Here is a 26,692-nt window from a genome sequence, read left to right on the forward strand (position 1 = left end):
TCAATCATTTCATGTTTACAGAAACTGATGTTTTCTCCCCCTTGCTCTATTGCATGTTTGTGCAGGGCTACATAGACTTAATAGAAATAGACCTCTGCTTCAAGACAACACTACTCCTGTGGAGCTCTATCCCTCCTACCTAAAAACAATTAACCCCTAGATTGCTTCTTACTTCTCCATTTTTGGATAAAACCTGTTAGGACTCAAGCTGTAGGAGATTCAGTGGTTTGCAGCATTATTTCAAGTGACAATATTAAGTTACAGACTTTTGGGGAGTGAGCCAGAGATGAACAATTTAGAAGCACTCCTGCTAAGTACAGCCTGCAGATCCACCATCTCTCTACAAACATCACTGTCTGAAACAGTCAAAGGACGTTTTGGGAGGCAGGTGATACTGAAAGTCTGTCCAGAAAATGGACAGAAAATGCTGTTTCTTCCTCTGAGCAGCTCTCAGGTGTGTATCACAGGTCACATAAGGCAGAAAGCACTCTCTCTTTACGGAGAGCTGAGAAGGCAGCATGACCACTTGCCTTTCACAGAGCCACAGCGCCAGAGCAGCAGCAGCCCCTCCAAACTGCAACACCAGGCTGTGCTGATGAGCCACCTGCTCACATGAGGGGCGCCCAACATCTTCAGACAGAGTTTGTTAAAAACCAGGAGACTGTCTCACGTTCAGGCAGAGAAAAAGTTTATAAAAGGCGCAAATCCACCTGCAAGAAACACGTCCAAACGGAGCCGAACATGCCGCTCGCTGTGGCCCCAGGCACAGGAGGGGAGAGGCACAACCAACTCCCACCTCCTTCCCCAAAAGCTCAGGAACGGCCAAGGGGCACCAGATGCCCAAGAAAAGCAGCTTCTCCACAAACTCCACTTAATAAGGTCCAAGGGTATTGAAGTTGCTTAAACAAAGCTCTGTGCACCATCACTGCACACCACTAAAGCATAAAATAATGTACACGTCTTTAATAGAGTTACTTCACTCCAATTAGATCAACTTTATTTTTTCCTCTCACCAATAGATATCAAATTTCAAATCTATATTAAAAACCCACCGTTGTGTTATGACCTGTGTTTCTCTTTTCCTGCAAGGAGCATTCTGCCCCGATAAACAGACAGACAAGTTTGTCAATAAAGCAAATGGATTTTTCTGAGTCATCAGGAGGAGCTCTCTGTTAGTGAAAAACAAATTAGATTTCAGCCTTCACAGGGTGTTATAAAAAGCAATAAAGATAATTATCTTAAATTCCAACTATTTCCAGTGCTTTATCACAGAAAATAGACAGTTTACATTTTATCTTCCTCCAGAGACAAATGAATGATCCATATTTATTTTCAAGGGGATATAAATCTCCCCTGTCCCCAGGGATGGCGACCAGTAGTGGGAGCATCCAGACATCTCCCAGTTCCTGAACCATGATCACCCCCCAGCACAGGCTGACGGGTCGTTAGGGAAGGGGCTAATTAACGCAAAATCCCCAGAGACTTTGCTCCATGCAGAGCTGCCCCACTCCTCCTTAGACACACAGCTCCCTGCAAGCAGCAAGTCCTCAGCATCCTCTGTGCCAGCAGCCCGGGCGCATGGGGGAGCAGCTGTGTGCAAGCACCAAGGAGGGGGAATAATATCATTTTCAGGGCACATAGGCTACGTGCTTCCAAAAATCGTCACTGCCAAGGTGAAACGAATCACTCAACTATCAGCTCTTAAAAGTGAGAGAGGTTCAGATGGACCGGAAAGAGAAGAAAACTCATTATTTGAAATGCCAAAACTCACAAACCCAGAAATGCCCTCATTAGGCTCCATGTCCATGAACTGTCCAGCCTACACCCCAACACAGGGAACATGTGTTCCCTGTGACAAATATATGTGACTCGGTCACCAGAGCTGGAGGTGGTAAAGGCCTTTTCAGAGGATTGTACCCCTGCAGTACACCCATGAAACTGGCCTGAGGATTTCACATACACTCACGTTAAAAGCAAAGCTGTTTTGACTTGTTATTCTAGGCTATTGTCAGCATTTAAGCAGTATCTGGTAACACAGGTTGGAGGAAAGTGATGTGCGTTTTGACTTGTGTACACCCAAATCTGGACCAGGGGCTAAATTTACAAAAGGTTTTTTAGCAAAAACTCAACTACAAGCTACAAGCTCACTGATAACGACAAAAACTGCACAACTGGAACACTTGGAGAAGATTTCAGCTTCCCTCTTGTATACATCCTCAGTGTGTAAGAACTCCCTGTAAAGCTTGCATGCAACATTCTTCCTTTTCAGACTGTATTTTTCAGCTGGTGAGCACTTGGAGCAGAACGCAGCTCACAAGCACAGCTCTCCTGTCACTGTGCACACAGCCAGCTGCCACAGGCAAACCCACAGCTCAGCGGTGCTACAAAACTTGCATCAACCACAGATGCCCTTAAAATCCCAGGACTCGCCACAGTGGCTAATGCCGATGCTGGCCACTGCACAGCTGGTACCTTCTATTTTAGTGCTGGTAATGCACAGCAGTCTCCCAGGCTGTAGCCTAGTACGTACTCTTCCCATTTAGAGCTGATAAGGAGGGCAGGCAGCTCCGCTAGCTTTCCTAGGCTCAGTCTACAGCTCAAACTCAGCCTGGGCTCCCCCCTTGTCCGTGGGTCCTGGGGACAGAGGGCCACAGTAGCCACTAGATGCCACCATTTCACAGTGGGTGCTGGCAGCATGACAGCAATTCTGCACTGTGCCAGGCCAGGGCTGCTCCTCCGCCTCTTCATTTCAGGCAGCTCAGATGCCAATAAGGGAAGTTTTTAAAATTTAATTTCTGTAGTCAACAGGGTTTCCCCCACCTGAGCATCACCTCTGCTTGCAGCCAAGTACAGCTCATCTTGAGACTGACATTTATTCTCAGCCAGAAAGTGCTTTGATCCCCCAGATGGGATGCGCTGCTACAAACCCCACGCGATGCTCCTGCGGCGCAGGCAGCACCAGCAAACCAGCCAACTCGCCGCCAGCAGCTGCCTCCGCAACCCTGCCCAGCCCCGGGGCACACAGCACTGGGGCAAAAGAGAAAAAGCAAACAGTCTTCTTTAAAGCTTATTTTATATCAACCAATCTCTTTCTTGACCAATATCTAGCATGATGCAACAAAATGAATGAGGCTTGGAAAACAAGTCCGGGCTGTTCTAATTTAGGACGCAATCTGACTCCTCTGCTATTTTTCCAGTCCTGCTTTAGACTCCTACTTACGCTGACGCCATCTCAACCCCACTTCTCGAGCCGTGAGCCGACCTGGCACAAGGCGCTCTGCAAAGCGATCTGCTGTCACCAAGTGATGTCAGACATCCAGCTCCCCTGCGCAGAGCTGGGTTTCACGCTCCCGGGCAAGACTCCAGGGAATTCTAAACCTTTCTTTCTTTTGCCAATTGATACAAGGAAAACCTAAGAGCACAAGCCATTTTCCCATGGGAATAGGCAGGATGTGTTATAGGAAACTCTGATCTCTTCCAAATTACTCATGCGGAGCGCAGCACACTTCACATCAATATGACCTGTAAAAAACCCACACCCAGTCTTCGCTTAGGTAAAACTTAGACTTTGACCTGAAAGACTACACCTGATGTGACCAGGAAAAGCAAAAACCCTCTAAGAGAAATGACAATTTTCTTCCAGCGCTTGATACTACTTTGTATCAGGCTGTCAGTTCCTGTTCCTCCTGGGAACTGATGGCTCACAGACAGACGTCCCTCTGAACTGCATCTGCGCAAGTAGCAGCACATCCAAAACACGATGGAGGCAGCAGGCAAGCAGATAGGCGGAACTGGAAGTCACATTGGACAAGGTAGAAAGACAAGGGAAATGAGTATTTCATGCTGCTCTCAGGCTCTCCCTTTAAACAGATTAATATCTCAGGAAAACTGCTTTAAATAGCTCAAGTGAACAAGGTTCTGTAAATATTTACTGCTGTAAGCACGCAGCTTCTTGGCTCTGTGTAAGTTTTTGTTTTAGAGAAAAGGGACAAGTTTTTAATTGTAGACTCTGAAGATGACTCCGTCCTAACACCCGGGCAGGGGAATGGAGGGTTGCCTCCTCTTAAAAATGCAGATTTGAGCAAAACCTCCCAGCAGTAAGAGCAGCACGTGCCTTTTTCCCCCTTCAGCTTCCCAAGGTGATCCTCACTTTGTGCTGGCGTGTGAGCATTCCAGCTCCTGGTTTGATCTAGAGCCAATACTGCGTTCTAGGTTACTGGTCCAAATCAGCTGTCCCCCTCCATAGATGTTGTAATGATCCAACTCCCAATTAACAGCTCCACTGCACATATACAAATTTGAAAGAGGTACAACCAGGAGGAGCCCCATGACAGAGGGACAAAGGGATTTGCCTCACATTAAAGCAAGTCAGCAGCAGGTTGGCAGCAACATCTCCACTTGGCATCTGCAGTGTCTTTAAGAAGAACATATTTTTTTTTCCACAAATCTGGGGCAGAAGACATTCCAGGTGACGCTCAAAAATCTCTTCCCAAAAGGAAATAAATAAATAAAACAACACTCACATGAAACATTGATATAGCTTTAAGACAAGCTTGTTTTCTTTCTGAGAGACATTCTGCTTATCACTTAAAAGTCATTTAGAGTTTGTGTGAAACAGATTGGCCAAAGATGCTTTTTGCCACCTCATTTCTTAAATGGATTGTTCTCTGCTTGTGGGAGCTGGGAATCCACCACCTCGCTTTCTGTTAGTCCACCCACAACAGAAACCAATAAATGTTATTCGAACTTCATTATAATCAGTTCCCCCAGCTTATAGACATGTGCTGTACAATGCCAACTCAGCTTTGCCTTTTTTTTTTTTTTAATATTAAACTGGGTTCAGTTTATTTATCATTCAAAAGTCATCAACCAATCTATTTGCAAAGCAATATATAAGGTCAATAGGCAAAATCTGAGGTGTACAATGATGACGAACAAAGGCCAATCTTTCACTCAATGCATTATATAAATAAGAAAATAAGATAAATTGAGTAGACTTTCATTACCTATCTGACTAATGCTCTTTTGGGCAGATTGTTATTTTACCTACAGACATAATTAAGTCAGAGTGGCTCCATTCTGCAACTCTCCTAATAACGATGACATTTGAGTCCTCAGAGGAGGACTGATGAGCCAGATGTGACTGATCCATTGGCACCTCTAGAGAAACGCTCTGCTTGACTGGAAAATTTTAACACTGGTTCACAAGCCACCAGAAACACTCACTGTGCCACCACAGCACCTCACCCAGGGAGCCTGGTGACAGATCTTCATTTGTGACTGTCATTAATACAGCCAAAGCCACCATGCCACAACCGTCTAACTGAAAATGCAGGATTTTCCCGCAAAGCACCCCCAAACGCTTCTGTTTTCCTACAGGTCATCAGCTCTGCTGAGCCCAGAGAAATGTCTAGGACTTCTTAAAAGGTCTTAAAAATGTGCAGGTCTAATGCCACACTGACCAGTGACTGCTGGGAGGAGGGGAGAGCAATGGGCTGGAATAAAAAGAATAGGAGAACACACATGAAATATTTAACTTGGTGAGATTTCATGATGAACTCAACTAAGCAGCTATGAAAGGCTGGTTGTGCTGCACTGCATTCAAGATCCTTGGGAGAAAGTGATGTAGGACTCTGTAAGCACAGCTGGCAAATCAATAACTGAAAATTGGAAGGTATGTAGTGATTATAAAACAGGCAAGCAGCATCAATAGTATCGAGCAAACCCTGTTTCTCCTGGAGCAGCATGGAGAATACCTCCCAGTTAGTACAGTGGACTTCACAGACAAATTGCAATACATTTGTAACTCAAGTATCATGGAAATCTTTACTTAATACAAAAGCAACGATGAGAAGCCATAATCATCCAGTGTGTAGCTGGTCTTGAGGCAGTGAAAACATTCATTTAAAATTAGATAAATGCCAATAAATACTTTAGAGTGGGTAAATAAGTTATAAATAAATAGTTTTTCCTTCCAGTCTGCAAAATAGGAAAGTCAAGAATGAGTCTCCAAAAAGCTGCTTAACAGCAAGGACTCCAAGAGCTGCAGCTAAGCAGAGACAGGTAAATTTAGTTTAAAACCTCTACCACCAGTTCAGACAATGCTGTGGATGCCAGCAAGAACACCATAACCAACTGTGAATTTCTGGGAAATGAGAGCCCTGTCCCCTCCCTGTCAGTCCCTTACCAGCCAGATTCCCTGGGAGGGGTCTGGGCAGGGAGCCCCCTCCACCAAAACCCTCTTGCAGGGCTGGCAGAGCCTGGCTGGGTATCACTTGGGCTCCCCAACCCACCACGGTCCCTTGGTGCACCTTTGGGGACGTGCAGGCAGGTTTTTCTATCACATAAGCCAGCAGTCCTTTTATTTGCGCGCACAAAACACAAGCTGCTGAAAGGTCCCTCCCTCTCCCTCCAAAGGGCTTATACAAACCTTCCAGTTGGATTCAAAGAGGAAAAACCAACTAATTAATCTGTGCAAAAACCAGCACAGTGACTGCACCTCTGACTTGGTAACGGGAGCCTTTCTGTGCTCCAGTATGTTCAGCCTAAAGCCATTAGTGCAGAAATTAATTTATCCCAAATGCCAGCAATCACTGAGCAGTGTCCAAAGATGATTGTTTATTTTACCAAGTCCCTGGGTGTCACAGATGTTAACTAGACCTTTCTCAGCCATGACTCTCACAGCTCAGCTTTGAAACGGAAAGCCACCGTGTGTGCAGGCACTGTGTGAAGCTGTCCGGCTCCTTTGGAAAGCCAGAGCGATCGCAGCCACAGGCGTGGGGAGAACGGCCAGCAACAGCACCAGCCGGCACACTGACCCCAGCCAACAATTTCATAGCGGCAAGTTAATGGTGAAAAGCAATAATTGCAGCAGCAGCACCCTGCTCCTGCCAGCTACAAACCCAAGGGGCTGGTGTGCCACAGTTTCCCCAAAAACAAGTGGGTGGGGATGCACCCCAACCCTGCCGAGTGCAGAGAAAGGGTAGAAGCAGCAACATCCAACCAGTTACATCCTCACCAACAAGGGAAAGAGAATAAGCAAGAGAAGAGAAGGACTGGGAGGTCACAAAATTGAGGCCAAAAAGTGGGCGGAGTAGCTCCAGGTCTGTGTTGGGACACAACAGCAGACCAGTTCCAGAAAAACCCAACCTAAAACCAAGGCAAAACCCCACAGACCAGCACCACCTCCATAGCCAAACTGCACCTGCTGTTGGGGTGACAGCAGGAATTTGGACACAAAGGACACCGGAATAGCAGCTCGGCAGCACTGCCTGAACCAAGGTATGTGAGGGTGAAACAACCCCCCACCCACAGGGTGTTAGTCACAAGCAGCGTTCCCAGCCCTCTCCAGCGCCCGGCTTTGGGGTGTACTGGGAGCTGTACACAAGGTCAGGCCAGGAGGAACAGAGCTATTCCAGGACAGCTTCACAGCATGTTCCTGCCACACAGCCGGCACCGTACAAACTCATCAACTTCTCCACAGGCTCTTTGTACAAACCAAAGTGGGCACTGCCCTCCTGGGACTCATTTTCCTGCAGAACAACTGTATTCCACAAGAAGACAGCAGTTATTACCCACCCCCTGCCTCACACACACAGAGCCCCCATCACCATGTTCACATGTTCCCTCTCATTGCATCCCACATCCTGCACCTTTTCATTTCAGAAGGGTTTATAGCGAGATGTTCGAACAATTGTCAACCTACAGCTACCGGGTCCAGCAGCCAAGCTGCTCCAAGAAGTAGAATGCAAAGCTAGGATACATTATGAGTACAGTTAAAAATGCCTTATTTTGGGGAGTTCTGGCTTCTGGGTGGTTTTTTTTTTTTTGGGGGGGGGGGGGGGGGGGGGCCCTCACCAGCCTATGAGTAAAACAGCAGCCAGGGCTGAAGACTCATATCAGAATTGTTTGCTTGTGTACAAAAGTCGGTACATAGTGACTTGTCATTTCATTTCTAGTCAAATGAGGTGGATGGGTGTAGAAATGACAGTAGGCCAGGAGAAGCCAGCTGTTGAATGTACATTCAAAGTGAACAGGTTTACACTGCAACTGAATGTATTGGTCCAACACCAAAATCCGCTCCCAGGCAGCAGGCGGCTGCTGAGGCCGGTGCCCAAGTCACATGTGCAAAGACACAGGTATTGAAAATCCTCTGATTTGAGTAACTTCAAAAAATTGGCAGTAGCATCTGTACACATAGACACCACCAGTGCATTACGTTCCATTGCATCTCCCAGAGGAGTTATTTTCTCCATCACCTGTGATACTAAATCATTTAGAAAAAACGTAGTATGAGCACATAAACACTAGTTGATGAAAAAAGTGAATTCAAGCTATTCAAATAACAACTGATGAAGTCATCTGACCTTAAAAAGTGTGCACAGCAGCACATTAACAGCTGCAATTTAGCTAGTCAGCTCAGAGCTGTCAGCCACAGAAAAAATCCCTTCCAAACAACACATGAGCTCATCAGTTTGAGTCATGCATTCAATCACCTACTCTTTAGATAGACAAACAACAAGTTATCTCCATCAACAACAGGGGCCAACAAAACATATGCTTTAAAACAAAGGTGGATTCAGCTCAGGTCTGTGCCTTTTGGTGGCAGCGTTTACCTCGGCAGTATTACTTCTTTGTTTTAAGTAGGGTGATAAAGTTCCCGAACAGCATCACGACAAAACACCCTCAGCTTCTGCCTGCAGAGCTGGAGCTGAGCGTCACTAAACATTTGCTTTTGCCACTGCACTCTCATCATGTGTTGTAGCTGAGCGGCCACCTTGGGAACGAGAACAAAAGGTCTCGGTTCTCACCAGGCACGCAGAAGGCCAGCGCTGCTCCCGTACGGTGCTGGCTGGAGGACAGGGTAATGTCAGCCATCTGCTCACGCCTTCGTCATCTCCTGCTCACAAAATATAAAATCCACTCCTGCTGAACAACTCAATGGGAGGTAACGAGGAGCTTTCCATTATTTAACTGTGCAGCCGATGAGTTTGAGCCACTCTGAGCCGAGGAGCTCGGCCCCACTCACGTGGCCAGGAGCCCAAATGAAGCCCAGCACATCATGTGAGCTCCTGCCAACTCAAGGGAGCTGCTGCAGCTTTCAGACAAATAATAGCTTATTTGGTTTTGTAACCAGCCAAAAGCAAAACACTTATTTGGAGACGTTTAGGAAGCCCAGATTTGCAGAAAACTTCACTTGTCCACTGCCTGCTCCACAGCCCAGCAGCATTTCAGGAGCTGCGTGGTCCTCACACAGAGGAATTCTGTTCTGGACTTGTTTAAGGATGACAACTGCATCTGAAAATGGCACTTGGAGCCAGAAGCAAATCTGTTGCTAAAGCTCAAACAATTTCAGCAGACACCCGGGAAGTCACAGAAACAGTCAAAAGTCAGTCCAGAATCATGGATGTTAAGTGGATTTGTGCTTTAGAAGAAAATCAAGATTGATTTTATGCACAGAAGCGACAACAAACAAAAGAGTTTCTTCATGCTTTGCAGTTCCGATCTCCATAAAAACTATACAGCTGCACGCAGAAACAAAGACAGCCTATGAGGAAAATCAGAGGGCACCATAACAATCTTCATTGTTGCTGGATTGTTGTTGCTGGAACACCAAGATACGCTTGGAGACAAAAAAAAGAAATCCACCCGGCAACAGGAAAAAAAAAAAATTAAGTATTTGTCCAAAACACCTTAAATATCAGGACACTGAAGAGGTTCACCCTCCACACTTACAGCTCTCAACACTGATGTTAATATGTGAGAAATGCTGCTCTACAGCACCAGCCCTTTGTGGCATCACTACAAGGTGATGTCTTCCCATCACCAGGCACAAGGTGCTGGGCTCACACAGAGGGCTCCACATCCGCGCCTGGGGATCCTGCACATGGATCCAGACACACATGGCAGCAGTTTGTCATCAGTGGGACACTCACCCACAGTCCTTCCTGCCATCCACACCCCGCTGTTCTACGCCTGTTGGCATCTCCAGGTTTTGCCATTTAAAGGGTCACGTTGCAACAGAGGTGGCCAGCAGCAATCAGCCAGCTCCAGTCTGAGGCTGCACATCCAAACACCCTGAAAGGGGACTCTGGTGTTTCAGCTTGGTGTAGACGAGTGAAGCACAACCAAGCACATGTACTCGCAGAGCTCCTGGAGCAGCTATGGAGAGACCACTCACTATGAATTTCACCAGCTCTTGAATTTGGTCTTGCTGCACCGACCACGAGCCCTGCACCACAAAGGGACCACTCCACGCTGGGAGCATCATGATGGCTGCAAACATTGGCTTCATATGTTCTATTTCCAGCAATAACAAAAAATCCCTGTGGATCTGACCTACAGTACCTCTCTGTGTGCACTCAATAGTCTCTACTTGCCTGAAAGGATCAGCTGGCCCTGCTAGCAGAGCAAGCACTCCTTTATGCACCTGTATGAGTTGTGCCACATCACAGCGGCTCCAGAGCAGCTCTCAACAGCCCAAAATCATGTTTTTGAAGCCTCCACCTCTCAACTCATACTGGCATCTCCCAGGTCCTCTCCTCCTCCTGACCTTACAGCTGTTGCAGTATCTTCTACAAAACTGCTGGTTAAATACAGCCTTCCAGTGTCCCCTTCTGCCTTTTTCTTCTTTAACCATCAATGGTTTAAACAGCAAATATTTTGTTTTAATAGCACGAGGATTTTTGTCCAAATTCAATGCCTGATACCGAAACAGCTGTAACGCTGCACAGCACATACAAGACATTAATCACTTCAGGGGTGATATTTATAGGAGAACAGGTGTCAAAGTTTTAAAATGATAAAATATTGTCTAGTTTCCCAATGGGGTGATGGTAATGAAACAAAGAGGAGGTAGAAAAGAGGAAGAAAATCTGAAAAGCTACAGCTATGTAAAAATGCTCTTAGCAAACAGAAGCCCTAAAGGAACAATCTCTGAGCTGATGTTGCAACCCTACTATTACTAAAACTTTTGCAGAAACAAACAGACCTCTTTGACGGGGGCCCTAGCCCTAAGCCACAATCCCCTACGTCCCAGGAAAATTTTATTTCAGGTAAGTCCCAACTCACAACAAAGCGTTTAGCAAAACAGGGTTGAAGATTTTCACATCAGAGCTTGCTTCCTTCCTTCTCCTCCGCCTGCAATCAAATAAAAACCAGTATGACATAATGCTTCTGTATCACTGCTCGATCCGTGCAGAGCCTGGGCTGCTAGAGGAAGGTGAGGGGCAAAGGGAAAGAAAAAGAGTGAGGTTTGAAAACCTCAGCTCCAAAACCTAAGCTTGTAGTGTAGCTATTTGCAAGTGCAAGGGAAAGATGCTCTGCTGTTCTGAAAGAGGGAGGCTGGAGGAAAACATGCCAGGGAACAGCTGGAAACAAAAGCTGATGGAGACAGGGCAGAGGAGGAGGAGACATTTTCCATGGGCTTTCCTATGCAGCTTATATACTGAAACAACTGAACAAAAAAACCCCGCACACCAAGAGAAGTGGACAATGTCACTGCAGGATCCCAATAGAGCAAAACTACTCGCTTTTTAAAAATAAAAAATACAGAGAAACTTTTAATCCCAGTTATTAGAAGAACATTCCACCCATTTCAGATTTATGCTGTTTAGTTCGTATCACCTTTGTGAACCTAGGCCTCAGAAACATATTAACAGCCACATAAAGGCAAAGCTTTAAAACAGAGGCTTAGAGGTGGTGAGAGCTTCCCAGTGCCATTGTGAATTTTGCAGAATAACTCCCCCACTTTATAAGAAGCACAACAAAACCACAACCCTCCTGAAATAACCCTCCTATGGTGCTGTGCATCCTTAATCCTGACTTCAGAAGACATCAAAACCTGCTAGGCACTCAGTCTGGGGTTTGGGTTTTGTTTTGATGGGGGGTTTTTTATTTGTTTGCTTTGTTTGGGGTTTTGTTTTGCTTGAAGTTTAAGCCACAACTAGTTAGTCCCACCTCACGCAGAGACAGATGTTCGACACTGTATGTTTGGAAATATTATTCACACAAAGGAGTAGTTAACAATGGAGAAATAAGGGCTGCTGGAGTTGTTTCTCAGCCAAAGCCTGCTCTGATGAGATCAGTTTTGTGTCCCCAATGACAGGGAAGCGAACATCCCTGAAGGACATTGATGCAAGTGCTGGCAGACATAGGGAATTGCTGCAACAACCACTCTCCGCTCTGGAAACCGTCAAAAGAGATTTCCAGCAGCATGACCAGTGTGGTCCAGCTGAAGCACTCTCCGCAGATCAATTCTGCAGTCACTACAGGGATGCGATGGTAAGGCTGCACTTAGAACTGCTGCCCTCAATCCTCCTCACATCAGAGTGCTAAAATCTCAAAATAAAACATTATTCCAATTAATACAGTCATGCCAGAAAAATAAACAGCAGTTTCCACTGGCATGGAGCATCTGAAACTGCAGGCCAGCCCAGCTGGATGGCTCCTGTCTCCCACTGACAGGGACAACGCTGTTCTGCAGACAGCAGGAACACACCCGGCGGCACGTGGCGCGGCAAGTAGGAGGAGGAGGCAGCAGAGAAGCAGCACCAGGATCAATGTTTCCCTCCCACTGGTGACAAAGAGAGCCCTGATATGCTGCAGCAATGCCAGGGTGGGCGCTCAGCTGCAATCTCAAGGCTGTGCTCGACATCTGTAGCTCCAGTGTCTATGCCCTGAAGGTGCCAGGGCATCAGTGCAGCTCTTCCCGAGGTTTTATCACACACAGGTACACAAGGAAACTGTTTCTTGTAAACTCAAGAAATGAAGGTTAGATGCCATCAGGTATTTAAAGAGGTTCTATCCTTACTGCAGCTGCAGAAGTTTAACACAAAACTGCTTGGCCACCTGCTTTGTTAAGGCTTGGGAAAAAATGAACCAGTGATGGCAAACTCTGCAGCAGCTCGGCAGGACCTCCAGCCAAACATGGCAGCAAACACAGAGGCTGTGGATTAAACCACCTCCCCAAACAGTCTTGGCATCTCAACAGGCAAGGAGCAGAAGGATAGAGAAACATCCCCTCGCACATGCTTTGTGGCAGCGAGGGTGACAAGACAGCACATCGCTGTTCCTCCATCCCTGAGCCACTGGTTGTGCTACAGATTATCTCCTGGTTGGCAAGTAACTAACTTGAAGACTGCTATGAGGCAAAACAGAGCAGTTTTCCAGGTGACGTTTCTGGATGCACACTGGTGACTGAGGAGTCAGAGTGCCCTTTTGAGAAGGAGGTACAATAAGACATGCAAAGAAAGTAATTGCTGTAGAGAAAGACTTGAAAGGGACAGCTTAGGGACCTTCAAATTTAGACAGTTGCACAGAAACAACCATTGGGAAAAGACATCCAAAGATGTGAGTCACTCACATAACCAACCTGGTAATCTCACAGCAGTGAGGTCCCCAGGCACTGGCTGGGAGGGTCCTGAGCACCTCCTTCAGCCACCCTCCTTTAACGTGGCCTCTCCCTACCCTCCAGGCCAGGGAAAGGGCACAAAGCTGCTGACCCAGACCTTGCTTCTTGCACCAACACCAAGCCGTGGTGGGCTCAACCCCCCTGCCCAAAGGCTGAACTCCTTCCACTCCTGCTACAGGGGAAGAACTCTTGGGAAAGATTCAGTTTTTATATGAACCATAAAACTTGCTGGTAGCTATTTCAATTGAGCACTTAAGTTGCCTTTTTCCTAACATTTCCTTGGGTTTTTGGATAGCAGTAGGGTAACAGAGCACCAAAGGATGATGCCTGAATTAAGGCACTATGTCCCAGCTAAGGGATGGGGTGGAAACAAGTCATCAGGGCTCACTGCATTGGGCCGATCACTGCACCAACCATGTGGCAGGGCAACACTTTGCCTTCAGCTTTCACATGCTCCTTGAAAGGAGATCAGAGTGCAGACATAAGGCTTCCTTCTCATCGCTTTCTTAATACAAGCTGAGGACAGGGAAAAAAATAAAAATCCATCCCCCTTCCAATCAAAGCCATCTGCTCAGAAACACATTCTGCTCTTTCCCTAACACACATTTCTCCTTTCCTATGGGAACAGCAGCAGGTGAGGGGGAAGGCTGCCGCAGAAAAAGCCCTCCATCACGTGAGGATGGAGCACATCGCATCCACGTCTGCGTGGTGAGATCAGCCCCGGCCCTATTTCTGGTGCACATGGGGACCGTATCATACAGCAGCGATGGCACCTGCGCCTGCCGAGTGCTACCGTGCAAGGAGTCCTCCCCTGACTCACCTGGCACTGGCTTCTCAAGCAAGCCAACAAACCAGATGGATAAGATCATTTCAGCACAAGCACATGAATAATTAGACATTTGAGAGTGGATGTATGACACAGTAGCGACAAAGCCACAGGTACTTCAAGTGAGGAAGAGCCCTGTCCTCCTTTGGCAGGACACACACACACCGCCCCTTCTTTCACATGCAGCTTCACCACATCTCATTGTCCAAAACCATGCTGTGACCAGAGACATTTCTGTCCTGCTTCAATACTTGGGGAAGGATAAGGACAGATCCCAAGCAGGCAATTTAAGTATCAAAGTGACAAATTATGTGTCTAGTTGACTCCTATCCGTGAATATAGCACACAGTTTTGCTTCGAGTCAGCTGTAACACTGTGGCTCATAGCACAGGGCTAGAGCGGCTCTCTCCTGTACCCCGGGAGAAGGAGCAAGTGCTGGGAGGAGAGGGCATTTGAGGGAAAGGAAGGATTTTTGGTTCCTGGGTGAGGTCCTCTGGCTTTTAAGGGTGGTGGTGGGGCTTTGAGATTGACACCCTCACTCCACCACTGCAGGTTCGGGGAGTGGATTACGTGAAAGCTGGGAAGGAGGACAACACTAGAAACCCAGAAGAAAGAACAATAATGTCCTCTCAAAAGCCCACATTTTTGCCAAAATATTAGTAAGATGGCTTAATTAAGGGTCTTCTGTGGCTGGTGAAGAAAAAGCAAAAGTCCAATTAAGTTAAAAACATTCAAAACATTTCAAAAACCTGTGTCAAAACAGCTACAATTGGCCAACACACTAAGAGCAGCAGACCTCAATGAGACAGAGGGCATGGGCACCATGGCTTTACCCCTCCACACAGGAGGTTGGGAATCTGAGCTTGACACAAGACATCCCAAACACAAGATCAACCTAAAGCATATTCCATTTCACACCGCTAACACAAGTTCTGTTTTCTGGACAGATCAAACTAGCTGTGAAAGACACAAAACTTGTTTCAAACATGGGGATGTGTGGTCTGGGAAGGGATGAGGAGGAGGATGACACACATGTAAAAGATGTACAAACAGAACCACTACATAACATTCCACCGTTGCAGTTTTGGGATAGCATTAGGTACGTGTCAAAAAGGAGTCTCTAGCTGTTCACAAAACCAAAGTGCTTTTGTGTCAAGGGATGGTTGTCAGGGCAGAGTGAAAGCATGCTGATGGAGAAGCGTGCCCTGTCACTATGCACATCCCAACTGTGCCAGACAGAGGGAATTTGATTGCTGAGGCTATCAGGATACCAGCAGTATCAAATACACTCGTATTTCAAAGCTACTCCATCTGATTATCTAAAAGGTGCGTAAATTCACAGAAGCAGAGACTATCAGAGCATGTATTACTGTGAAAAAACAGTATGTGACCTAATTCTCTAATTAGGAGTGGGTTTGACTGCCTACAGAAGATGACGGAAGGTTCTGAAAATACTAGTTCCCTGAGATCTTTTCCTAGAAAAAAGGATGGTGATATTTGGCTGTAATGAAATTGTAGGTACAGAGACAAAGCTTTTATAGTGATAGTCAAAGTCAGCGTTCTTGGTGTTTTATGTATATACTGAAGAACCCATCACACACTCACTTAGCAATTGTACTTATTACTCCTGCATCAAAACAACAGTCAAAACCATCTATATCAGAAGACAATTCCAACTTTAACATTTCACTTAAAAACAACAAACCCGTTACACTCTTCATCCCTTTCTGCTTAGTAAACACTAAGCACAAGAAGCAGCTCCCAGATAAGGCAGGTTCTTCAGAGACACAAACTCTCTTCAGGGAAGCTTAAAAGTGCGAAGTATCTCCTTGAAGGCAAACCGCACCAGCTTAGCCAGACACTCAAGAAGATAAATGATACCACAACCTTCTAGTTCCAGAATTTGCTGCTCTCATTTCACAAGCAGCCCAACTTCTGAGTCACCGCCTCCCTGCAAATCTCTGTGGAGCAGGTGAGCGCTTGCATCAGCTCCTACAAAGCTGGTAGTAGCTCTGAGAATGGAGCGCACAGTCAGGAGCCGAGACACGCCGCTCCTTTACGCTCTAAATTCAGCCAGCTTCAATGCAGAGCATGGAGAAGCACCCGATTCCCTCAGAATCTTGCTTACAGGCAGAACTAAGCACCACCTGCCCCAGCCCTGGGGCTGGCTGTGGTGATGACACAGGGTCTGAATGGGATCGCTTCTGTCGAGCCCTTGGGGACGTTATTTTGCACGGAGGCTGCAGGGAAGGATGACAGATTGAAAACCACCCCAGGACCTGCACCCTGCCAGGCTGTGTTACATTTTAACTGCGGCGAGGGGATGCAGGAAATAACACAGCGCCACTCCTTGGCTCTTAATTATGGTCTTGTGACACTGTAGTTAATGGTCTGTCATGGGCTCCATTAGAAACCTCGATGTTTGCGGGAGGCGACCAACCAAGCTGCGCTCACGGTAGCCAGCTACCAAGAGCAAGCAGATCTGGCCTGGAAATAAGGCTCCTGTTCTTTTGTTACAGACTCTGCTTCCTCTGGGTACAGCCCAGTCCTGGGCATGGGCAATCAGCTGGGTTTTGAGCAGGGTGCCGAGGCAGAGCTCTCTCTGGGAAGGGTCCAGCTGCACTGCGGGACTCGCGCATCCAGGAATTACATCAGGCACCGACCCCTCCGCTGCCTCTCCAGCCAAATCCTCCTGCAGATCCTTACGATTTTAAGCAACTGCCGTGGCCTTTCTGCTGCCAGCAGCACGACCCCTGATAAACCACACTATGCTTCCAGTTAATAATAACGCTAATTAAAAAAACAAAAGAAGGAAGCAAACCAAGACGTCCCTCCCCACGGGCAGTGACCCCTCGCACGGTCCCTCTCGCAGAGATGCCGGAGCTGCGGCCCAGCCCGGCCCGGGCTCCCTCGGCGAGGCTGCGGGACGGCTCCGGCCCCCGCCCCCTTACCGTTGCTGTAGGCGTAGGGGGACTCCGAGGCCCCGTCCTGCAGGCTCTCCAGGATCTCTCCCTTCCCCACGTCGCTGTCCCCCACCAGCAGGAACTTGAGGAGGTAATCGTAGCTCTTCACCGGGCTGCCCTGGGTTCCCATCCTCCCTCTCATCGGCGAGGAGGCCCGATCCGCATCCTCCGCCGCCCGCCGGCCTGAGGGGGGGCTCCGGCCCCGCTCCGGGGACAGCGCCAGGCCTGTCCCCCCGCCGCTGCTCACAGCCGGCCCTCCGCCTCGCCTCGCATCTTCCGCCGAGGGACGCGTGGGGACCTGCGGCGGGAGGAGGAGGAAGAAAATAGCCCGGCCCCGCCGGCTCCTCAGCGCCCCCCGCCGCTGACAAAGGCCCCGCGCCCGCCCGCACAATGCGCCGCCGCCCCGCCAGGCCCCGCGGTCCAAACCCGCCCCACGGGGCCCCCGCTTCGGGCCGCACCGGACTCACCTACCTCACGGCCGGGGCACCCGGGGCCGGGCCGCGCAGCCGCCACCACGGGCGCAGCCACCGCCTGGCGCCGCCGCGCAGCGCCCGTCCGGGCCGACGGAGAGGCGGTGGCAGAACCCACCCAGCACCGGGTAGCGCCGCTCCCATAGGCTCAAAGACACGTCCGTCAAAGTCGGCCCCGCCCCGACGCGCCCCTCCGGGCTCTCGAGGGGTGGGGCTGCGGGGCGGTGCCGGCGGAGGGACGGGCGGGGCCGCTGCAGACTACATGTCCCGGCGTGCCTTGCGGGGGAACGGCCGCGGCCGCGCGGGGCTTGCCGGAGCAGAGCATGATGGGATAGCGAGTCGGGGGGGCCCGGCGGGCGTGGCAGCGGCCGGTGTCGGCGTATCCGGGTGGGGAGCACCCAGGTGCGGGGAGCAAACAGGTGCAGATTACAGCGGGGGTGGGATGTGCATGCACCCCAGGGTCTGTGCGGCAGGCCTGGGGAGGGCAGACTGGGCAGCCAGCCCCGGGTTTTGGTTTAATTAACCAAAAACTCCACCCCTGACAGCAGAACAAAGATCTCCATCCCTAAACTCCCAAACACGAGCATCTGCAGCCGGTACACGCAGAGCCTCTGGTCCCAGCTGCGCATGGACCCGCTGACACCGCCCCTGCGAGCGTGGCCGTGGCTCTGCAGGAGTTCCTGACCCCAGCAACGGGGCCCCGATGAGCAGGAAACACGTCTGGTCACTAAGCCCGGGGCTGCTCTTGGACTGGTGAGCTGGACTGCTGCATTTTGCATCAGGGCTGCAGTGGGAAGGAAGCCACCTTTGAATGGTGACCTTTTAAAACAGTGTTGCTACTACATGAGCACTATGCTCCTGCTTAGCACTTCATAGTTTATGTGAACGCATGGAGAAAATGAACTGGTGCTTTTCATTCAGCACATCAAACTTCACATGCAAACACACACACAGAGGTTTAATTAAACTGCAATTGCTTCAGCACTCTTTTTTTAATACGTTAGTTAAAAACTGAAAACATTTTAAGTAGGAGGATTAACTACAACAGTTGCAAAGTTCTCGTGAATTTCCCCAATGCCAGATGTTTAAATGACACAAGGGGCATAAGCTGTGTGTGCAGCCCCCCCTGCACCCTCAGTGAGGGCCCTGGCTCCAGTGTTTCCCAGACAAGGAGCACACCCGCCACTTCCACCTGCTCCTGTGCCTTGTCACCCATTTGGAAATGAAGGGTTTACATTCTGTCACCTGCAGCATTCACAATCACACATACTCTCCTCATTTTCAGCTTGCTGAGACAATAAATGGGGAGTTTGAGCATCCTTGGTTTGAGGATAAGGACTGGAGGTGAGGCTGACAGCTGGGAGCCAAAAGGGACAGACTCCAGCAAGCAACTGTTCTGCTCCTGGTGCAGAATGCCTGGCCAGATGCAGAGGTGATACTGTTCTCACCCAGGATGGCAGATCAGCTGCCCACATCAGGTCTGGATTGCTCTGAACATGTTTATCCTGCACAGTGGAATACAACCCGAAAGCTCCCGAACTGGCTGGTAAACCCTGTGGCCTCACATCATGTGGATGGATCAGCTGAGATCCAGGCATGTCCCATGGGTATTCACAGCGGTTTCCCGCGCAGAGCCTCAGAGTACCGCACAAAGGCGGTTCCCCCACCCAGGCAGACTTGCAGGCTACCAGCTCAGGGGTTTCTGCTCCGTATTCCACTCTCTCTGCTACCAGGTCCAGAAAAACTGGCAAAGAGCAGGTCAGGGAGCTGACTCAATGAGCAGGCAACCCTCTCTAACTGCAGAGGGCTTAGATACCCTCCCAAAAGGCAAAGGGACTGCTGAATAGTCCCTGAATATGACTGCTCAGGAACAGAGGCAACACAGGACTGTGAATCTTTAAATTAGCTGAAGAGATTTGAGTTATGGTGTCTCCTAGCTCAGTGTAACACAACAATAGGTCAAGAGGCAATGTGCATGAACCAAAACACATCAAGTTCTGCCTGAAGATCGGGAAACACATTTTTAAATTGAGGGTGACTAAGCACTGGCATAGGTTGTCAGGGTGAGGTGGTGGAGTCTCCGTCCTTGGAGATATTCAAAAGCCACCTGGACATGGTCCTGGGCAACAGGCTTTTGGTGGCCCTGCTTGAGCAGGGGTGTTGAAGCAGGTGATCCTGAGAGGCCCCTTCCAACTTCAACCAGTTTGTGATTCTGTGATGGTGCAGGTCTAAGCACAAAGAGTAAATCATAAGGGCTTGAGTCAAGCAAGAAGATAGCGTTATGGCAGCAGGATCAAGCAGCACAGGGCAGAAGGAAAGAAACTCACTACCTGTGTGACAACAAAGCAGGAAATTTTCCTGTCTCACACTCCTGAGAGAGTAAGTCAACATATGGATGAGACATACATGCAACACTCCTTCTGTGGGCCTGATGGTATATTCACATGTGTCAGCACAACAAAGCACAGTCCAGCTGCAGGATGAGGAAAAACTCCCAAAACCATAACCAGAGCCTTCAGCACAGTGTAATTACTGAGATTTCCTTTCGGCATTGTCACATGCTATTCTGGTTAGGAAAGGAAAGTACTTCTCAAAGGTAGAATTTCTATCTAGGATGGAGTTTTGCATGCAGTGAATCAAATTTTCCTTCACAAAAAACATGCCTATGTAAAGAGGCATATTGAGTGTTGTGCCAGCACTAGGAAACATAAGGTGGAAGAAATAATAATAGGGAAATGCAGTACTAAAAGAAGTCTGCAAGATTACAGTCTTTGCATGATGGCTGGCAAAGACTGCTTGTTGCCTGCTGTAAGGGGTGTGTGGTAGGAATCAGAGAAGATCGGAGATCTTTAACTGCTTCTCATCCAAGGACTGATGTGGATAATACGAACCTGAGGATAAATTAGAGCGATAACCTTACCACTTGTCTCTTCCCTGAGGAAATGCCAGTGCTGAGACAGTCTGAGCTGCTGTGGAAGAAGATGCTGATCCCAACTTCTAATTACAGAGATGACATAAGGTCAAATGTTCCTGAGCAGGATGTCTGCTAAGTTGTTGTAATGTCTCTGCGCAGAATCGGAAAAGGGTGGGGGAAGACTATTCCACAGCAGAGGTTGGAAAGGAAAAGGAGAAACATGGCAAATATCCAGCAGAAGAAACTCATAGGCTCAGATACCATCACAGGCAAGGAGAACACTGAGCATGAGGAACACTGAGACAGCTCAGGCACCAGTTGTGCATGACACAGGAGAACAGCACCCACAAGGGGCTGTCAGTTCCCAGCTGGGCTACTCAAGGTCCTCCGTGTCACAGGAGACTCAGGGTTTGAGGAGAAGCTTTTTCTCAGTTTGATATTTCACCATCTCCAGAGTCAGTATCAGCCTCTAATAAATAGACCCAACACTGGAACGTCTAACATTTTTGGCAGGTTCCCAAGAGGAAGGTCACATTTACTGGCTTTCATGGCTCTGTGCTGTCTCTGGGGCTTTCAGGTCACTGTTCCAAAGGACAGCCATGATTAAGGACCATCATGAGCTGTCTGATCTCACAAAAAGACTTTTAAACCCAGGATATTAGAAACATAATTTTCACAAGACCAAAAATAATGAAGTTTCTCACAGGAATCAGTAAACCAAACTAAGCAGGCGTGGGAAGAAGCAGGGGGAATGTCATTTAGTAGCTTTACTGGAAACATGAGAGGGAAGTAAAGTGTAAATCTGCTCTGCTGAGTGGCAGGTAAGGATGGCTCTCCATGACTGACTTAAGCTGAAGTGAGAAACATTATCCAGACAATTCATCTATTAAATGGATCACAACATGGAGTTATTCACATCTAGAGGGGAGAGAAATACTTGGGCATTGATATTCCAAGAGAAGACGACACTGTATTTGTACATGAGTTTTAAGCACTGATCATTAAAGAAGAGTGAAGATCTCTCCAGGTTCTGCAGCCAGAGATGTCCCATCCAGAGCCTGCGGTGGCAGAGAGGGCTGAGGGGCTTTTGCCACACTGTCTTTCTTCACTGATGTGTCCTTCTTCCCTGGACAAGGTAGCAGGACATCCTCTCTGGGTAGCAGTGCTCACATGATGCTGCCTCCCTTCACAATGACCTTAAGAAAACTGTAAGACCTTGGTGGCTCCCGTGTTTGCCTGCTAAGGAATGGCTGGACCAAGCACCTGCCTACAGAGCTTCATTTTCTCCTCATCAAGCTATGACTGAAGAGGCAGAGGCTATACCACAAGAGGCTTTTAGCAGCTACAGACAAACCAAATATATCAGGGACATCGTAAAGCAGGGAAGCCATCTCTTCAGACACAGCTCCAAGTACCTGGCTGAGACACAGGGCTGGAACAGGAAACACTTATCCTGCCAGTGGAAGTGCTGAGTGAAGGCTACTGAAGTCCAGGGCACCATGCCGAGGCTCCTTGCCTTGTGTCCTCCTGCTCCCGCTGGGGTGTGCAGGCAGCCCTGCAGAGAAGGGCTGAGCAACACAGCCACAACTCATCCCCCTCTTCCTCCTCTGTTCTTGGTTGCTTGAACAGACAGAGGAAAAGGGAGCAGGATGCAGCACCCCTCTCTGCAGTTAATGCAGTCACTTCAGGCGTGTAAAATAGCAGCAGGGTACAGTGATCCTACATCCCTGTTTCAGCTGGAGCAAGAGGATCTAGCAGACCTGAAAGCAGCCTACTTCTGGGTAACAATTGCATGTAAATGTCTAAACAACAACAAAGTACCCAGTGGGACATCACACTCTTGTGCACAGAGGCACTTTCACCAAGACACGGAATAGAAGACTCACATCAAAATCACACAGTCAGACCAGGCCACCAAAAAGCCGAGCACTGCTGCACTGTGGAGGTAGTATCCAAAGCAGGAGAACTCTCCTAAGAGAAATGTGTCTACGGTTTCAGGGGAAGTAGTGGCTTTAAATGTCTCATATCTGAGATAACTTTAAGAGCTTCTTGATTATCAGAAAGTGCAAAAGATGAGGCACCACATGACGAGGCTCTCACCTGGGTCCCGAGAAACGGGGGGGATGTACTGACCATGGAAGGGAGCACAGCACACGCTTCCCTGAGCTGGCCAAGCTGGGTAACAAGCCGGGCTGCTGCAGTGCTCTGGCAGACACACCAGACAGAGCTGGAATCAGCAAAGCTGTGTTCACCTTACACTGCAACTAACTGAAGAAGTCCTGAGCTTTGGCAGAGCCTGGTTTACTGCTCATGTAAACCTGAGCAGTCTGGGGTCTGAGGCTGTGTGCTCTGCACTTCGGCTCTGGTGTCAGCTCAGGGCTCAGCTCTCCCCAAAACACTATTTGCTTTTTAAAATTGTAGATGAGACCATATAGGCACAAATGTCCAGCGGTCTGTGTTTCTTGGCCTTCAGCCCCGCTGCTTCTACGCTTAACACCTCCTCTGGTGCTGCAGTGGGGGTGAATGCACGCCCACTCACAAAGAAAAGAATAAATATCCTATGAGCCCAGATAAGCCCGCTGTACAGTTTTCAGTGTATGACTACCAGCTGATCCTTCGTCTTGGTTTTGATCAGCTGGCTTGAAGGCTGAAGCATAAATGGTCCAAAGTACCCTTTGGCAGAATGCACCTCAGCATTGTGGCTTTGAAGCACCTGAAAGGCTGTTCTAATACAGCCCTGTGAGCTTACACGGAAGGATATATACATCATCAAACCACTCGGGAGGTGCAGCCTCGATTAGAGTAAATGCTGGTTCCATGAGGCACTGATGGGTTTAACCTTTTGCTTCAAAAATAATTATTAGCACATTATGCAAACACAGTGTAGGGGAAGGTCAAAAAAGAATGTCTAAAAATACTTGCCTTTAAAATTTCAGTCCCTTCCACGTTACCAAAATCTAATTCAAGGAGTCCAGCAGCTGCTGGCTCTGAGATTCCTTTGGTCCAAAAGCTTTAAGTTTCAATATGGTTTTCAAACCAAGTCTTTCAAGCTCTTCTGCTGTCTTTAGTCCTGCTTCTCTCCTTTGTGTTTCCAGGGGTAGATTAGCTCTCCAAGGAACAGCTTTTTGCAGAGAGATGTCCAGGAATCCCTAGGGTAACAGCTGTAGGTTGGCAGCCTATATGTCTGTACCACACTGCCATAGGACAGAGGGTTGATCTATGAAGAGAAGAAAGAGGAACAGCAGCAATGAAAATGTGTTGTAGCAAAAAACACAGGCAGCTGTGGAAGGCAAGTGCAATTTTTGCATAACACCAGCCTTTGTTAAAACATCAATATTGCTACCCACAAAGCATCAGAATCCCCCTCTGGGTGGCTAAAGCTGTTTAGCCTTCTAAAACACCCCAAAACATACACAAATTGAGCTTGGCAAGGAGTATTATTAGAATAATTTTCCATCAGAGAAACCGACGCAAGCACCAGCAGGATTTGAGAGTGATGCTCATTACACAGGGTGTGGAACTGCCGCTTGTTGCATTAGGCTGCAGTGGCTGGAGGGATGTGTGTCTCCCACCGCAGACAGTGATACTCTGTTGGGGCTGCACTGTGACTCTCTAAGCTCCTCTATAATGTGCTTGTTAAGCCAGACTTTTTATGGGCCTACTGCTTTAATGTGCTAAGCCCTCAGCTATGCTTTAAGCTAAACCTGATATCACCTGATATCCACCCAGTGGAATCGAGTCCCAGCACAACAGGACACATACCACACGATGCCACACAGGGCTTCTCATCATTGTTTTAAATTAAGTCTGCTTGGCTGAGTTCATTATTTTAAAATTTGATTTCAAACACCACCCCAAGAATGACCATGTCTGGAGTCTCTGCCTACAAAAGTTTGTGGCCTCTGATTATGATGAAAAAGTTGCTGGTTTGGCCTTTTGGAAGACAGGGGAGGCACACGGGCATGTTAGCTGGGTAAGGGGTGACAGAAACAGATTAGACCTTGGAAAATCTCATTCTAGTGAAGCATTTCAGGGTAGAGAGACAGGTGAAGTCCGAAGGATTGATCCAGTCTGGCCAAGATCTGATGCATGAAAAAGGGTCAGGCTATGGAAGAGCTCATACCACCTGACGTATGTCTAACTCAAATTCATACAGCTCATATTTCAAACACGTTCTACTGCCTAAAGGCCAAGGATCGACCACAGCATTTATGGGACATTCTGCATGACTGTAACCAACCTCAATGCATTGCTGTCATGCATGGTTAGCTAAAAAAAAAAACCAAAGGGAAAAAAAATCCCAAAGCAACCTGTTCCCAAAACAAACAGTAAAACTTGAGTAACTATTTCTGCCCATTTCCTCAGCTGTAGGCAAACCAGTATGTTGTAAGTGAAAACATGCTGGGGGAGGATAGGCACTGCTGCTACACAAGGGAGATACACAGTGTACGTTCCTTTCACTATTAGTTACGTGGGCTGGAAGGTTTGGACACAACATTTCTGGCTGAAAATCATCCCTGGGCGGAGTGGTGATATGGAGCAAAAACACTTGCCTACTGAGAAATAAGAGATGGTTTTACGCCCAGTGCAATATCTGCATCTGCTTCTCCTATTATAAATGGAAACAAACACGCAAAACAAAAACAACCATTTATTAGGGAAGTGGCAATATGAGTTCCTTTTATGCAATTTCTGTAGTCCAAAGCTATAATATACCCTTATATAATTTACATCTTTTGTTTCATAATGGAGCTGTTCACTTTTCCCTCTCTCTTTTGCTTAACCCTTTTCAAAGCACTTGCTGCAAATGATGACACTTCCAGCAGAAGGTACACAGATGAATCAAACCCACCATGTCTTCTTCTCACCGGGCTATTGGTTCAGCTGAGCCACACTGCCAGAAGTATTTTTCCTTGTATACCAAAATAAAGGATTTTAAACACTAATGAAAATACTGAGCTATGTAAGACTTCCTGGAGAAAATGAAGTAGCATTTGGAATGGAAATATCATCCCCTGCCCTCTGCCTGCCTGTGCCTGGACTTTGCATTCCACTGACACTATCTCAAAAATAAAACAATAATCACTTGGATGTACCACAAGTCAAATGTGAATGTTCAAAACCAGCATTATTGATATCTAATCCATTACCAGTGCCCCGAAGGACAGCTGTGAATGTATCAGTCACCTACAGCTGAAATTGTTTCAGGCATAGTTATGTGCACACAGTCTTTCTTCCACCAAGCGTGGCTCCAGAGGGCTGCCACACAGGGACGGGACAAAGCCACTCTGAAGTTTCTAGAAAGGAACATCATCATGTACCATAAATAAGAACCTTAGTATGTCGCTCAAGAATAGGCTTTTTAGATTGTCCTCTCAGAAGACCTATCAGGAAGTGGTATATTCAGCAGGATTTCTGACACAAGCCCATTTTTCATTTCCACTAGCACAAACAGAGCAAAAAAGTGCATTTACTGACTCTCTGCTCATTATTATTTGAACAGAAGACCAAGAGAGACATCCACTAAAGCACTTCCACCTCTGGATATGATGACATGCTATATTCTAGATAGCAGAAGGACCTTTCTGCAGTGGTCCAAGGAAAATTCATCATATTCATATGACTCACTGCATCTGCTCTTTAAGTAATGATCTTTTTCCTCTGGAAAAGCTATCTCACAAACACACTGATGCCAAATTCTATGCTCAAAAGCTCCTGTGCCTCATCTTTGGTGTTCGGTTTCCTTTTAATGGAGTCTTCTGGCCACAGAGAATGACAGATTTTGGTTCTTACACCACTACGCTACTGAAACACAGTAACTGGGAAGGCAGCATGCTTAGGAAATGCTAGTTTTGCCCTACAAGACATCTGTTGAAGGGATTCCCTTTTAAATCGCTGCTAGCTGGTGTGCTGGTTCCTCACTGAAAAAGGGCTGGGGATGGAGCAGTGATGGAAAAGGCAAAAGAACTGGGAAGCCGCAGTTAATTCCTTTCCATGCACACCCCCAGCGTCCAAAAGTCTTTTATAAATTCTATACACTCCTGTCAGACTCTCCTCCTAGGATGCAAAGAGCAAGAAAAGCACCCGTACGATATGGAAGTTCTCTGG

General features: G+C 47.8%; 2 protein-coding genes across 6 annotated transcripts in view; both read right to left on the minus strand.

Moving 5' to 3' along the window:
- The window catches only part of RAB40C (RAB40C, member RAS oncogene family), a 32,973-nt gene extending 15,194 nt beyond the window's left edge, over nucleotides 1-17,779 (minus strand). For 2 of the 3 annotated variants that reach the window (XM_080353811.1, XM_080353813.1), the window contains exons 1-2: nucleotides 17,672-17,779; nucleotides 17,189-17,498 (exon numbers count right to left, since the gene is read on the minus strand). In XM_080353811.1, coding sequence (XP_080209937.1) covers nucleotides 17,189-17,342 — 154 coding nt within the window. In that variant the 5' untranslated portion in view covers nucleotides 17,343-17,498; nucleotides 17,672-17,779. Of the gene's footprint in view, nucleotides 1-17,188; nucleotides 17,499-17,667 lie in introns of all 3 variants that reach the window. The other variant, XM_080353812.1, reaches the window with a different exon arrangement.
- Nucleotides 17,780-18,536: 757 nt separating this feature from the next.
- Nucleotides 18,537-26,692, minus strand: part of PIGQ (phosphatidylinositol glycan anchor biosynthesis class Q) — a 35,766-nt gene continuing 27,610 nt past the window's right edge. For all 3 annotated transcript variants that reach the window (XM_080353731.1, XM_080353729.1, XM_080353730.1), the window contains exon 11: nucleotides 18,537-23,801. In XM_080353731.1, the coding sequence (XP_080209857.1) occupies nucleotides 23,649-23,801 (153 nt within the window). In that variant the 3' untranslated portion in view covers nucleotides 18,537-23,648. The remainder of the gene's footprint in view (nucleotides 23,802-26,692) is intronic.

This window comes from Nesoenas mayeri (genome assembly GCF_963082525.1).
Source record: "Nesoenas mayeri genome assembly, chromosome: 15".
NCBI classification, from domain to species: domain Eukaryota; kingdom Metazoa; phylum Chordata; class Aves; order Columbiformes; family Columbidae; genus Nesoenas; species Nesoenas mayeri.